Source organism: Cuculus canorus, chromosome 7, assembly GCF_017976375.1.
Source record: "Cuculus canorus isolate bCucCan1 chromosome 7, bCucCan1.pri, whole genome shotgun sequence".
Lineage (NCBI taxonomy): Eukaryota > Metazoa > Chordata > Aves > Cuculiformes > Cuculidae > Cuculus > Cuculus canorus.
In genome coordinates this window covers 13,670,018-13,683,861 of record NC_071407.1, presented here as the reverse complement: position 1 = coordinate 13,683,861, position 13,844 = coordinate 13,670,018, and the positions used below count along the sequence as shown (strand labels likewise).

The 13,844-nt window shown below is 56.9% G+C and overlaps 1 protein-coding gene across 2 annotated transcripts in view; it reads left to right on the top strand.

Moving 5' to 3' along the window:
• The first annotated feature begins 5,491 nt into the window (after positions 1-5,491).
• TRIM8 (tripartite motif containing 8) overlaps positions 5,492-13,844 on the top strand; it is a 28,735-nt gene continuing 20,382 nt past the window's right edge. Inside the window, exons 1-3 of one of the 2 annotated variants that reach the window (XM_054070812.1) lie at positions 5,492-5,651; positions 5,885-6,123; positions 6,411-7,068. In XM_054070812.1, the coding sequence (XP_053926787.1) occupies positions 6,499-7,068 (570 nt within the window). In that variant the 5' untranslated portion in view covers positions 5,492-5,651; positions 5,885-6,123; positions 6,411-6,498. Of the gene's footprint in view, positions 5,652-5,702; positions 6,124-6,410; positions 7,069-13,844 lie in introns of those variants that run through there. The other variant, XM_009561478.2, reaches the window with a different exon arrangement.

Genomic DNA, 13,844 nt, shown 5'->3' with positions numbered 1-13,844 from the left:
TGTGTTGAGGTTTTTTTGTTTGGTTAGTTCTTTTTTTTTTTTTTTTTTTTTTTTAATATATATGGAGGTTTTGTGGCTTTGACGCAGTTTCCTGAAAATCCTGCCTCATCCTGCCAGGGGCTGAGCGAACGCACATCCCAGTGGTGGGGGAGAGAAGGAGAAGCCAGGAAGAGAGAGAAGAAAGCCTTTGCCAAACTGGCCTGACCAGAATGTGACACAAGAGCAGGAAATGAGTCACGCCGGCAGGGCAGCTGCTCCCAGGCATTTGCATAGAAAGAAACCCCACCAGGCAGGGGGAACTGCTCCGGCCCTTGTCCCAGCTTCCCGTGCTTCAGACCCATGGCCACCAGACCCACTGCTCTGCTTGCCACCACCCTTGAGGCCAGCCAGGGTAGCGAGCCCTGGGACATCACCCCTGTCCCACAGCTGGCTGTGCAACCCCAGATTTGGCTGTGTAACCCTGAATTTGGTCTATCCACCCTGAATTCACCCCACGCAGAGCTCCCCTCCATCTCCTCCCCCATGCAGTCGCCCTTGGCCAGCCCTCGTTATTTGCTTTGCCCCTTGCAAAGGCTAGGGTAGGAAGGGAGAAAGCCCAGCATATTTGCCCCAAGTGGGGCCCCAGTTGCACATCTATTGCATAAGGGCAAAGCTCTCCCCCAGAGGGTCAACAAGGGCATCGCCATCGCTGCAATCCAGCACAAAACGTCTCAGTCCTGTTCCCAGCCGCCAGTGGGACACGTGAGTGTCGCTGGATCCCAGTACTTGGGTGCCCGGGGCGGGGATCCTTCTTTTTTGTGCTGCAGGGACCAGGCTGCCCACCCAGCTCCTGGTCTCTTATTTATTAATTGTGGAGGGCAGGAGTTTTCCCCTGGAGATGCACCACACAAGCACATCTGCATCTTCCTCCAGCAGGTACAAGGATGGTAGAGCAGGCAGGTGACAATGTGGGATGGAGAAGTGTGACACCGCACTGGGGACGTGCATGGGATGGTTGGGCACAAGCGGGGCATGCTGGTGGCGAGCCCCAGGCTGGGGCAGAGTAACCGGCTGTGGGGACCTCTATGTCATACCTCCTCCATGGAGCTGTTTCCTTCCTCCTCCACCCCAGCCAGGCATGGGGGATGGCCATAAGCAGACAGATTCAGGGCTGCAAACCAGGCTATTGCCACACTGCAAGTTCCTTAAACCCAGTATTAAAATTTCAGTGAAAGCCTTCAATGTATTAATCACACGGAGCAGAGTGGAGGGAGCTTTCTCCGTGGCACTAAGCCACCTCGCTGGGCTCACGTGGAAGGGGGGCAGAAGGGTAGTGATGGCATCTGTCTGGCTGATTAATTGAGTTATAAACGACTCGAGAAGCACATAACTTTGTATGGCTTTTGAAGGGCTCAGGACTTCTGGGGAAGGTGGGGGCTGTGTGCCAGAGCCCCAAGGATGGGGTGGTGCCAGGCAGGGAAACTGTCACTTTAACAGCCAACCGCTTGTAAATCTGTGCCAACACGCTTCTCTCACCAGCTCAGTGGGGTCTGCAGTCCTAAATAGCAAACAGAGTTTCTGTAGGTCTGTGGGCAGGTTAAACATCACTCGAGGCTGCCTGGGGGAGCAGAGACAGGTCCCCGATGCCAGCTGCCAGGCATGGCCTCACTCATCCCCTGCCCACGGTGACAAAGGCACTTTGGCTCTGCAAGCCACCCAGCGCATCCCTGCTCCTCGGTGATGAGGTCCCTCAGTACCAGGCAGAGCCACTTCAATGCCAGACCCCGGTGACAAGTGCTCAACCGTGCTGGCTCTGCGGGGCATGGGGTGATGCTCTGCTGGCCCTTCAGGGTGGGCACCTGCAGCCCAGTTAGTGCTGATTGAGGCCTCACCAGAGATACTTTATCAGGGAGACAGGTGGAGGCAATGGTCTCTCCAGTTTAAAGCTAAGGGTTGCCAAAGCGAGACCACTGGCAAAGGGGAACGATGGCCCAGCGGTGGCTGGGAAAACTGAGGTTTGGAGGGATTGAAGGATGCACAGCAGAACTCAACTGATAAGCCAAGTCTCCACCCCCTTGGTGTGAGCTGAGGCAACTCTGCAGGGCCAGATCCTGGTGGAGGGGAGCCCAACATTGGCAGGAGTGTGTCTGGGCACTGTGTGGGCAGGGGAGTTCCTGCCTATGCTCCCCAAGCAGCTCCCACTAGTTGCAGAAGGGCTGCGATGTCCGGCCTGACTCTGGGGCTTCCCTTGCCAAGGGGGTTTCTCTGGGCTGGGCAGGGGGGTGGCATCATGCAGGCATGAGCGTGAGGACAGCAGGGCCAATGCCAGCCCCGTGGCAGTGGGATTCCCAGCTGAGAGCAGGAGGCACCTTTCAGCTTGGCTCAGCCCTGTCCCATCCACTTTCCACTTTTAAACCCCAATAAATACCATCTGGATCCCCCAGCTCACCTGCAATGGAGGGCACGGGGCCCCCAAGCAGGCCCTGCAGGAGAGCCGTGCCCTTTGCGGGGTGGGGACAGCAGCTGTCACTGGGGGCTGCCCAGTACTGCCTCTGGTTATAAAGAAGTGAGAGTCACGAATAGTTTTGTGCTGACTTTTCCAGGAGAGGTTTGCCTCTGCACGGGCTCGGCCGGCTGACAGCAGCTCTGACGCATTCCACACCACCCTGCCCAGATCCCGCCAGTCCCAGCTGCCGGACAGCTTGTAAAACCCCGGAGGAGATGTACAGCCCGCGGGCTTCAAGGCCTGGCAGAAGAACTACGTGGCAAACCACTCCCTTTGCAAGACTCAGTGCTCAAGCCCTGGGAGCCTTGGGCTGGGGGTGCAGCGATGGAGGGGGGTGGCTGGGGGGTGAGTCCCAGTCTAGGGGTGGCCTGACTGTGGGCTTTTCCCTGCAGGCAGGGATCAGCCGGCTGAGCCCAGAAATAGGTTTTATCATAGCGAAGAGGTGGTGCAAGCCTCACCCAGAAATGAGAGGTGAGTGAGGCATCCCAAGTCGGTCCAGGCACTGCACACCAGCCACGGACGCATCGGCGCTGCAGAGTGTTCTGGGGTATCACACTGTTAGCGCTTGCCGTGATGCAGCACTTTGAGACTGGGATGTGCTGGGCATAATGGGGATGGCAGGTAGAGGTGTTCCCGATGTCCTGCCGAAGCATGAAGCGAGAGGGGAAAGATGCAGGCAGGGAATTGGGATGGGGAATCCCAAATCCAAAACCAACCCAAAGGGAGCTGGTATCCATCACTGTGTCTCCTTCTCAGAGGTCTCTTGGCAGGTCCTGCTGGTGTACAGAGGGTTCCCACAAAGGACAGCATGGGAGGACCCTGGCCACCCCACCCAGTGTCCTGTAGGATGTATGTCGCTCTAGCAGGCAGCCGGCTGCCCTGGGTGGCTGTGGCACCGGGACTTTTGGGTGCTATAGGAGATGCTACTGGGTGGTGTCTCTGGACAGTCTGGCCTGTGGTTTCAAGGCTGTACTTCGGGAGTTCCTGCTAAATCTCTCCTGGAGGCAAATTGCCACGCGCTAGTGTCACCCAGGGGCACGGTGGCAGACGGATCCTGAAGTCACTATCTGAGCCTTTGACCCCTTGTAACTCCACCACAAACCTGACTGTGCACCCTGAGCATTTTTTTGTCTAAATACTCTATTTTGAAGCCATTTGTGGCCCCCTTACCAGTGCGAAACAGATCTACACCAGCGACGTGCTTTATTCTCAGTGGCCTGGCACATTTGGCAGGAGTTGGATATCGTGTCCCACAAAACAGCTGCAGAAACATTTGGTGGGAGAGCTGTTAACAGAGACACCTCTGTGCCCCAGGCTCTGGCAGGAGGTGCTGGGGCTGCTGGTTTGGGAAAGACCCCACAGGACAAACGGCTGCTGGTCTGCACAGGGAGGAAACACACCTGGAATGTTCCTATGCAAAGCAACAACCCATGTAGGGAGAAGCCAAGAGGGCGCAGGAGTCTCCAGAGGGCATTTCTGGTACCCGGAACCAGCTGTGGCCCAGATGTGCACTGCTTCCAGGGACCCTGAGCAACCCTGGCTGCTGGCCACGTAGGGATTCTGCTGGCCAGGCAGGGTGGCCCCACCACTGATGCAGTGTCCAGCAGGGACATCCTAACTGGGGACGAGCCTGAGCCACTGGGAGGCTGGGGAGCAGGAATGGCAAGAGCAAGGGCGGAGGAGCAGAGGGGCAGTAGGGGTGGGAGCAGCAGGGGCAGGAGAAGGGGCAGAGGGGACGGGGCAGGGGCGGCAGGAGCAGCAGGGGCAGGAAGAGCAGTGGGGCACAAGCAGGAGTGGGGACACGGAGCGAGAGCAGGAGGAGCAGGGGGGTCACGGGTGGGAGGGGACACAGGGGAAGGGGCAAGAGGAGCAGGGAGGGCAAAGGTGGAGGGGGGCACAGGTAGGAAGGGAGACACGGGGAGCGGGGGCAGGAGGAGCGGCGGAACGGGGACACAGGGAATAGGGGCAGGAGGGGCATCGGCAGGATGGGGGACACGAGGAGCAGGGGGACACGGGCGGGATGGGGCAGGCTCAGGCCGCCGGGTGCCGCCGCCGTTGCCGCTTTAAGGCTGCCGGCGCGGCCGGGGCGGCCCCGGTGACGCGGGCGGGCGGTGCCGGTGCCGCAGCGCGGCTCGCATCGGCGGCAGCGCCCGGCGGGACCCAGCGCGGCTCGGCGCCCCCCGCTCCGCACCCCCGGCCCCGCGGGGCGGGCGCTCCCGCCGCCCCCGGCCCGAGCCCGCCCCGTGCCCAGCCCCGGCCGAGCCCGCAAGATGGCTGGAGGCGGCGGGGGCTGAGCCCGGCTCGGGACGGGACGGGCTGGCATCGCCCCGCGGCGCCCGGGAGCGGCCGCTTCCGCCGCCTGGCGCAGCTTCATTTTTTATTTAAATACACCCCCCCTTTTTTCCTTTTTTTTTTTCTAAAATCATTTTTAATGCGGCTCCGGTCTCCGTTTTCCAGCAGGGCAGCGCAAAATGGCTGAGAGCTGAGCCCCGGGAGCGACCAGACCCCTGAGCTCCGGGAGCAGCCGGACCCCCCGGGAGCAGCCGGACCCGCGAGCCCCGGGGAGCAACTTGGACCCCTGAGCCCCGGGAGCAGCCGGACTCTCCGCCAGCTCTGCCCCGGAAGCAACTGGACCCTAGGGAGCATCCGGACCCCCGAGTCCTAGGGAGCAACCGGACACCCTCCCGCCCCCTGCTCTGCCCCGAGAGCAGCCGCACCCCTGAACCCCGGGAGCATCCGGACTCCCGAGTCCCCGGGAGCAGCCGCACTCCCCTTCTGCTGTGCCCCGGAGCAGCCGTAGCCCCGTCCCCCGGGCGGCTCCGGACCCCCCCGGCTCTGCCCCGGGAGCAGCCGAACCCCCGAATCCCAGGGAGCATCCGGACTGCCCCCCGCCCCCGCGCGCCCCCAGCTCAGCCCCGCGAGCAGCCGCAGCCGCGTCCTCGCGTCCCTGCCCGGAAGCCCCCCGCTCCGCCCGCCTCTGCCCCGGAGCCCTCCGCTCCCCCTCCCCTGGAGCACCCCCGGCCCCGGGGCCGCCCCCCGCCCGCGGTGGGCGGGCAGAGCGGAGCGCATCCCCCCGGCAGAGCCGCCCTCGCCCCTTCGCTCCCGGCTTCGCTCTGAATGACCGAGCTCTCCCATTCAACCCTCGCAGCTCGAACCAGGCGAGAGGGTGGGTTTTTTTTCTTCTCCTTTTTTTTTTTCCCCGTCTTGTCTTTTTTTTTTTTTTTCCCTCCCCCTCCTTTTTTTCCTGCTGCTCCGCCGGGTTAGAAGCAAATCTCGGGGGCCGCGGAGAGAATTCTTTTTTTTCGCCGTCGTCATCGTTGCTATTATTATTATTTTTTTTTTAATCTTCCTGCTTTTCCCGTTTTGGATCTTAACCCTTTGATCTGTTTCCTTTAAAAGACTCTTGACTCCCATCGAGGGGAGAGGGAGGAGAAACAGAGGGGAGAAAAAAAGCCCTGAGCGAGTCGGTGCTCTCAGCTGGCGGCCGGGTTGGTGGGGGACAAAAGTCCCTTTAAAATATTGGATGTCGGTGGTGAACCTCGGAAAAGAAAAATCCAATCCAGAGCGCTAAATTTAGGAGCTTTATATGGAACTTGGACTCTGCTGCTGGATTTTGTATGGATTTTTTTCAGCCTTTGGTAAGTTTCGATTCACCTTCTGGGGGAAAAAAGGAACAAATGGCTTTTAGAGGGGGTTTGGGCTGGGGGCTATAAATCCTACAGCATCGCGTTGGGTTGTTTTTTTTTAACTGTTCGTGTTGCCTTTTTAATGAAGCAACGGGGACATCGCGTCTTCTCGCTGGAAATTCCTAGAGTGCTGCTCTGTGGTTTTATTTCATCCCCAATTCTGAGATCCGCTGCGGTTTATGATTTACGGTGGGTGCTGTGGGGAGCCCAGCCGCTCACCCCCAGGCTTCCCCTTGCAGGGAGGACAGACCCCGGTGTCCACCCCTAGACCTCTCTGAGCAACCAACGAGGCTTGTGGGAGACGTCGCCAAGAGGCTGCTGGCAGCGATGGCCGAGAATTGGAAGAACTGCTTCGAAGAGGAGCTCATCTGCCCCATTTGCCTGCACGTCTTCGTGGAGCCCGTCCAGCTGCCCTGCAAGCACAACTTCTGCCGGGGATGCATCGGCGAGGCGTGGGCCAAGGAGTCAGGCTTGGTGCGTTGCCCGGAGTGCAACCAGGCTTACAACCAGAAGCCCAACCTGGAGAAGAACCTGAAGCTCACCAACATCGTGGAGAAGTTCAACTCCCTCAACCTGGAGAAGCCCCCCTCCATCTTGCACTGCGTCTTCTGCCGCCGGGGCCCTCCGCTGCCAGCCCAGAAGATCTGCCTGAGGTGTGAGGCTCCGTGCTGCCAGTCCCACGTGCAGACCCACCTGCAGCAGCCCTCAACAGCACGCGGCCATCTCCTGGTGGAGGCGGACGAGGTGCGGGCATGGAGCTGCCCCCAACACAACGCCTACCGCCTGTACCACTGCGAGGCCGAGCAGGTGGCCGTCTGCCAGTTCTGCTGCTACTACAGCGGGGCCCACCAGGGACACTCGGTCTGCGACGTGGAGATCCGCCGCAATGAGATCAGGGTGAGTTGGAGCTCGGTGGAGGCGGCGTGGGGGCTGCCGTGGTCCCCTTGCCATGCTGGCTCCCCAATGGCCCCTGCGTTGCGTCTAGGGTGTACAGAGCATCCACGCCGCTGCTGCTCCTCCTCCGCCCGGTGTCCCCGCGGCAGACATGTTAGGTGGCCTCCCCAGCTCAGCAGTGACAGAGACTGCAGTTGCTGGGGTTCCCTGGGAAGGGGGTCCATGCCCGGAGGTGTCTGGAGACCTTTGGTCCCGTGGCAGCTGGAGGCTGGGCTGCGGGGAAGGGTCGGTTCTTGGGACGGGGGGTTCGGAGGGGTCGTCTCCCCAGTCCCCGTTTATGAGAAAGCAGAGCAACCGCCTGTATCTGAAGCCAAGTCGCCCCAAAATTGGGCTCCCCAGGGGGACAAAGCGTCTGCAGTTGCAGACCTGCTCCATTGTAAGGCTTGTGAACGTCAAACCACCATCTCTTCCCATTGCCTCCCCATGCCCCCAGCACCGGGAGAGCTCCAGGTCGGAGACCCACGACTGCTCGCCAGCGAGCGTCCTTGCTTTAGAGTTTGGCCAAATAATGGGGCTTATACTGGGAGATGCAGGGCTGCCCCCCCCCCTAACACAGCATGGGGCGTAGCACTGGGCTTGAGGGAAAGCGAGTCTGTGTTCTGCTCATTGCCAGACCATCTGGCGGGAGCTTTCACCTCAAGCTTCCCACCCCAAAGCTTGTGGTGGGCATTGAACAGCCTTGCTGTGACCCCACCACCGCCTTCCCCTCAAAGGCTGCCCCTCCGCTCCCCCTCTGACCCTGCCAAAGAGCCCCAGCGCTTTTCCACCAAATAAATATTTAACAATGAATTGAATGGTGATTACTGTAAAATGGGGATGATTTCCTGTGTATTTTAATGTTGCCAAAATGAGTCACCATTTAGCAATTAAAAAAAAAAGAGAAGTCATAAATAAAAATTGCAGTATAATTAGTTTCCAATTGGATGGCCAGGCCTGGGAGGGGGGGCTGCTCTGTGCAGAGAGAAGCCAGCCCGAGCTCACAGGAAGGTTATTTTCCTCTCCATTTTTTTTTTGGGGAAAACCAGAGACCTCCACAGGGGTGCCAGCAGCTCTGCCACATGCACTGGAAGGGGAAAGACCCAGCTAGGCTTTTGGAGAAGTGCTTTTCTGCTTCTATTTATAGGGAGTCATTTTGGTCTTCCTCTGCCAGGGTGGGGAGCCACCCCAGGAGGGTTGTGCAGGGCTGAGACGGGGCTTGTGTGTCCATTTCCCGGGAGCCTTAGCCAGGGACCAAAACTATTTTTCCAGGTCCTTTTCCAGGACACTTTGATCTCATCTATTCCCGCTCTTGCTGCGTGGTTTTTTTTTGTTGTTGTTGCTGCCGTTGTTATGGCTGGATGGTCGCTGCTCTTGCAGATGCGCGCTGCTAATGACCTGGCAGAACGCTGCCACCGGCTCGGCTGGATTTTGGTCCTGGCATGAAATTTTGGAATATGTGGCCAGGCACCAAATGTGTCGGATGGCTATATCGTGGAGCCGCAGACTTATTATTTTGTGACCTTGGCTAAATCCCTCGGTACCTCCATTGCCGCGTTATCTTAATTTCCTTTCTCTGCGATGATAAGCTTGTCTCTTCCCACTGGGCGCGTGGCTCGGTTGGGTGCTCAGAGGCTGGGGCGATGGAGGACAGCGCAAAGCTGGGGGATGGCATGCCTGAAGGAGCCCCTCTGCAGCTGAAGCAATTCCTCTATGAACCAGCTGGAGTAGGGAAGAACCCCCGCGAGAAACGCCCGGCAGGTTGCTGGCCCTCGCTGCGTGGCCTTGGGCAGGTCTCTGGCTGGAAGCCACCCCTCGCCAGCCGGCAAGGAAGGCAGCCGTGTCAGCTCCCGAATTAGGGTGCATGTGCTCAGCTGGTGATGGCTTCCTGCCTGTAGGAGCCAGGCCTGGGATTCCTGGCTGCTTGCTCACCCCACGGCACTGAGCCACTCTTGGAGTGTCCCAGAGAAGGAGAGATGGGGCTTGGAAGGTGGATGAGTAACACCAGGCTTAGGAGGCCCCATCGTGAGAGGTTTGTTCCACGCGTGGCTCGAGTTCAGGAAGCCATTAATGGAGAAATGAGTCAAAGTTTGGAGGCTCAGAGCCCTGTCCTTGCTGCGGGGGCCTTAGGAGTGTGTGTGGGTGCAACATCAACCCAGGGTGGCCCTGAGAGCCTGGAGGAGGGGTGGGAGCCTGCAAACACGCTCCCCATAAACTCCCCTTTTCCAGTGTTTATTACTTGGCTCTGCTGCCAGCCCACCTTGGAGAGGACATCTTACCCCCCATTATAGTCCAACTTGAAGGGGAAAAGGGGCTCAAAGCTCCTTGGGAAGAGCACCAGCATTTTCTCAGCGGGCAGTTGGGGTGAAAGAGCTCATACTGGGCAGGAGGCCAGGGGCAGGTGACTGCAGGACAGAGGGTGTCCGTGGAGGGCTTGCTTGAAGCAAGCTTGGTGGCTTGGGGGAAGGCAACCGCTCGGCATTAGGGGCTGCACAAGACTGCAGAGCCCTGTCTTGGAATTGGTTGAACTCCCCGGTGCAACCATAATACAAACAGTAAATAAAATATGTGGTTAATCTTTCTTTCGTGGGCGTATAAAGCGCTTACCTCCCCTTCCCCCCTGTGAGATGTTTTCTCCTTTGTTTCCTGTTTTTGTAGTGCTTAAAGAGGAGAGGAAAAAAAAAAAGACCAACAGCCCACCCTCTTTTTTTTGCTTCTTGTAATTTTGTTCGTGTAAAGGTCTTGGAATGAAACATTTTTTTCTTCTGTCTTTGCCTTTGCTGCCCCAGCCAGGTGCCTCCTGCCTGCATGGGGCGGACTGCCATCTCTCCAGCACGGGGAACCTGCTTTCGGGGTTGAAAAAGGAAGTTGCTCCAGCATGAGGTTGATGTGTTGCTTTTGCTTTTTTTTTTTTTTTCCATCCAAAAAGGGGAAAAATACATTGCTGGGATTGGAAGACAGGTCAGAAGGCAGCAACCAAAGAAGGAGACTGACTTGTAGGGTATTACCATGTTTGCCCCATCTTTGTGTGGGACATGGTTGATGGAGGCCCTGTACAGTGGAGCTCGTTTGGGAATTTCCCAGCTGCCTGTCCCCAGCAAGAGGTCCCACCAGTGAAAAAGGGCTTGGGTTGAGGCTCTGCTTCCGTTTTGTTTCAGGTGGTGGAGATGGATTTCCCTTTGACCTGCCTTGCAGCACATTTTTGGGAAATGGGGGGGAAAATCACTGCACATTCTGAAGTTCTCCGGTGGTTTTGAACATTAAGAGGGAGAAAGGGTGTTGCGCTGCTGAGAACTGTGGGAAAACATTGGAGGTTCTCCTGCAGGCTTGTAGGAGCAGCGCCCATTCAGCAAATCCAAGGGGACGGACAGGGACTGGACTACTGAATCCATCCATCTGTTCCTCAGTGGGTTTAGGCTTTCTTGGCAGCACCCCAAATAAGGCCAGCTCAGGTGCTTTTGAAGTATGGGAAAGAGAAGAGGTGAGCACTTGGTCCGAAGTATGGGAAGTGATGAATACCGAGTCTGTACCCGAAACTTTGTCCCTTTGTCAGCATTGGCCACCATCCCCGGTGCAGAAATGGCCTGTGTGCTTTTCCTACCTGCCCCAGCAGGTTGCTTCTGCGGTTCAAAAGTTCTAGGTCTCTAGAAGGAAAAATGCCACCAGCTTTTTTTTTTTTTTTTTTTTTTTTGCTGTACACCAGAGGTACCTTCCTGTTTGAAATTAATCCCATGTCACATTGCCATGCTGCTATCTGTGATGGGGACATTTTGCAGGGACCTAGGTAGTCCCACTTCTGAGGAGGCTGGGGTTGACTTCACTGCCAGGCTCCTGGTGTGAGCTTCTGTAGGTTGTTTTACTCTGAAACAGGTTTGGTAACTTGTGATGGGCTAGATTTTTACAGGCTTACTTATTTTCCAGGTGACTTGTTTATGAGGAGTGTGGCACGCAGCTCACTGGAGGCATTGTGAGTGCAAATGCCCAAGTGCTCAAGTGTTAATTTAGCTCTCGTGACTGTAGATGGTGTGGGTGGTGCTTGGCAGGAGTTCCCTGTGGTGCTCTTTGAACATACCTTGTCCCCAGACAACTTTTGCAGTAGGTCCTATGAAGCTGGAGATGTGTGGGTTCTCCCTGCGCCCTCCATCTGAGCCTCCACCAGCACCCCAGAGCTGAGCTGCCAGCCTGGCACAGGGCTTAGGTCAGCCTAACCCAGATCTCTCCCTCTCCTGGCTTTGCCCATGCCCTGATTCCTGCCCAGGGGCCTCAGAGCCCAGCGCCAGGCTCCTAAATGTGACTGATCATTGTGCCCTGGGATACTGTCAGTTGGTCAGGCTGCCGTGATGAGTAATGACTTCTTGGGCCTTGGGCAGTCACAGCACCCACCTAGTCTTGCTTTCTAGCTCCGTGCTGTCCACTGCCATCGATCTGTTGGGCTTTGCCATGCTGTGTTGTCGGGGGGGGGCAGGAGATTTTGGTTCAACCGATGCAGCCTGTGCTGTCCTACAGAGGTCTTGAGCAGGGCTGACCCACCACGCTGCAAACCCATCTGGGCTTGCGGTGGCAGTGCGTCTTGGTGGTCCCAGACCTCTGGCTGAGCTGGGACAGTCTCCTGCCTCCCTGGGGTTTGGATTAGGGGCTTTTCTGTGGTGCTTTCCTGCTAAGCTTGAGTATCTTCTTTGCCCTTAGCCTATTGCGTTGCCAGCGGTTGCTTGTTCTAGACCTGCAGCCTGAAGTCTTCTGCTTAGAATCAATCGGAGAAGTGACAGTAGAGATGGAGGATGCGGGAAGGCAGCCTGGTGGGTCTGGGTGGGAGGGAGGAGGCTTGTGTGGAGGGGACAGCTTTGGTAAAGGAGTAGGACGAGGGCTGCAGTGGAGAATGCTCTCTTACCGCAGGGGAAAACAACACTTGGACAGGCACTGGGAAGAGTGAGGTGGAAGGAAGAGAGGGAGAGATGTTCACATGAGGACCCTGAGCTGCTTTGCAAGAAGCAGCAACAACCCCCCTGGGCTATCTGAGCTGGCTGTACATTGCAGGTGAGGATGTTTCTGTGCAGCCCTGCGCGGCCATGCCAGAGAGCCTTGGCTGGAGTGCTTTCCACCCTGAATCCCTCCCTTGGCGGTGGCTTTGAGTGAACCCCTGAAAGGGGGTGACCTGGTTCTAGTCTCTGAATCAGAAGCTTTTGCTGGTGGTGTGGGGCCCAGTCTCTTGTTCAGTCTAAATCCAATCCGTGATATATATTTATGTAAGCGTCATGTGGCTGCTGGCATGGAGGTGTGCAGCATGCTGCTCTCCTCAAGCCTCCAAGTGTAGCAGAGAGTGACGTGGGCTGTGGTGTGACACCCTGGACTTTCCTTAACCCCTCAGCCTCGTGCCTCGCACGTGGGAGCCTGGCTGAGCCCTTTGAGGAACACACAAGTCCCAGGACCATCCTTCCCTTCTTCTCCCCTTGCTCTGGCAAAACACTGTCCTCGTGCTCTGTGCATGCTCGGCTGAGCCTAGTCCTGCCCAAGACGGGGGTCCACAGCCTCTACAGTGCTCTGGTCTCTGCCTCTGGAGCCTAGGAGTTGCCTCTGTCCCCATCCGAGCAACGGGAGCAGAAATGGGGGGGGCAGGCGAAGAGGGTGGGAGGAGAAGGCAGATTTCCATGTCTCACAAAGGGCACAAGCGATCAGATTCGTGCAACTGCCCAAGAATAAAGAGGCTCTTACAGCGCTGGCTGCCCTGACCTCTCTCCTCTCTGCTCCAGAGGACAGCGTGTGACCACACAGGGATTTCTTAGCTGTGCTTTGGTGGGAGGCAACGGGCTTTCTATCCCCAGATCTGTCTGCAGCTTGCCTTGCAGCATAGTGGCCTATTTTTTGCTCGTTACCTATCTGTTTACTGGAAATCTTGGTACACGGTCGTAATTTCTTCTTCTCTTCTCCTTAATTTCATGTAATTGTTTTGGTTGGTTTTTTGGTTTTTTTGTGGTTTTTTTTTTTTTCAATCTGACGCTGAAATGGGGCTGAGAGCAGCAGTGCTTCCAGAGCAGGGACAAAAGTAACCAGGAAACACAGGGCAAGAGAGGAGGGATCGACACCGAAACAATGAAATAGCCAAGCAAGGAAAGACTGAATGCTCAATAGCACAAGCCTTTGCAGAAATGCCTGGCTAGTGCAGCATTTTATAATCAGCTTCTGTGCTGGGCTGGCCTGCAACAGTAGTGTGATGAGGGAGGAATGCTTTGAATTAGCTGGATGCCAGAATTAATTCTGTCAGAATTCAAATGTACATGTATGTACGGATTTATAAATAAACACTTGGAGCTGGATTCTGCTTTGCCACGCAAGCTCCAGGGCAGAATCTGGTCTGGCCTGGCTTTTTTGCTTTTAAAAAAATAAAATGCTGTGGGTCTGGGCTAGGTTCTGGTGACTTTGTCAACATTCTGCGTTTACCAGCAGCCTGTAGGCTCAAGAGATGCTGGTTTGGTTGGAGTACAAGGGGTAGCTCGGAGGAGTCGTAGCTGTTGAGCTTGTTTGCAGTGGTAGCCGGTTTTCTGCAGTGGCCCCTGCTTGCTGGTAGAGGACACGGGGCAAATGCTGGGGGACTGGTGGGGAGATGTGGAATGTGCAGGACCAGGGATATCCTGCCTTTCTCTTTCCTCCATGGGAGAATGACTGATAGAGGCAGCCAACCCCTCCTTTAACCAGGGCAGCTGTGGCCAGCACACTTGGGAATGGGAGGAAGAGATGCCTGGTCCCAG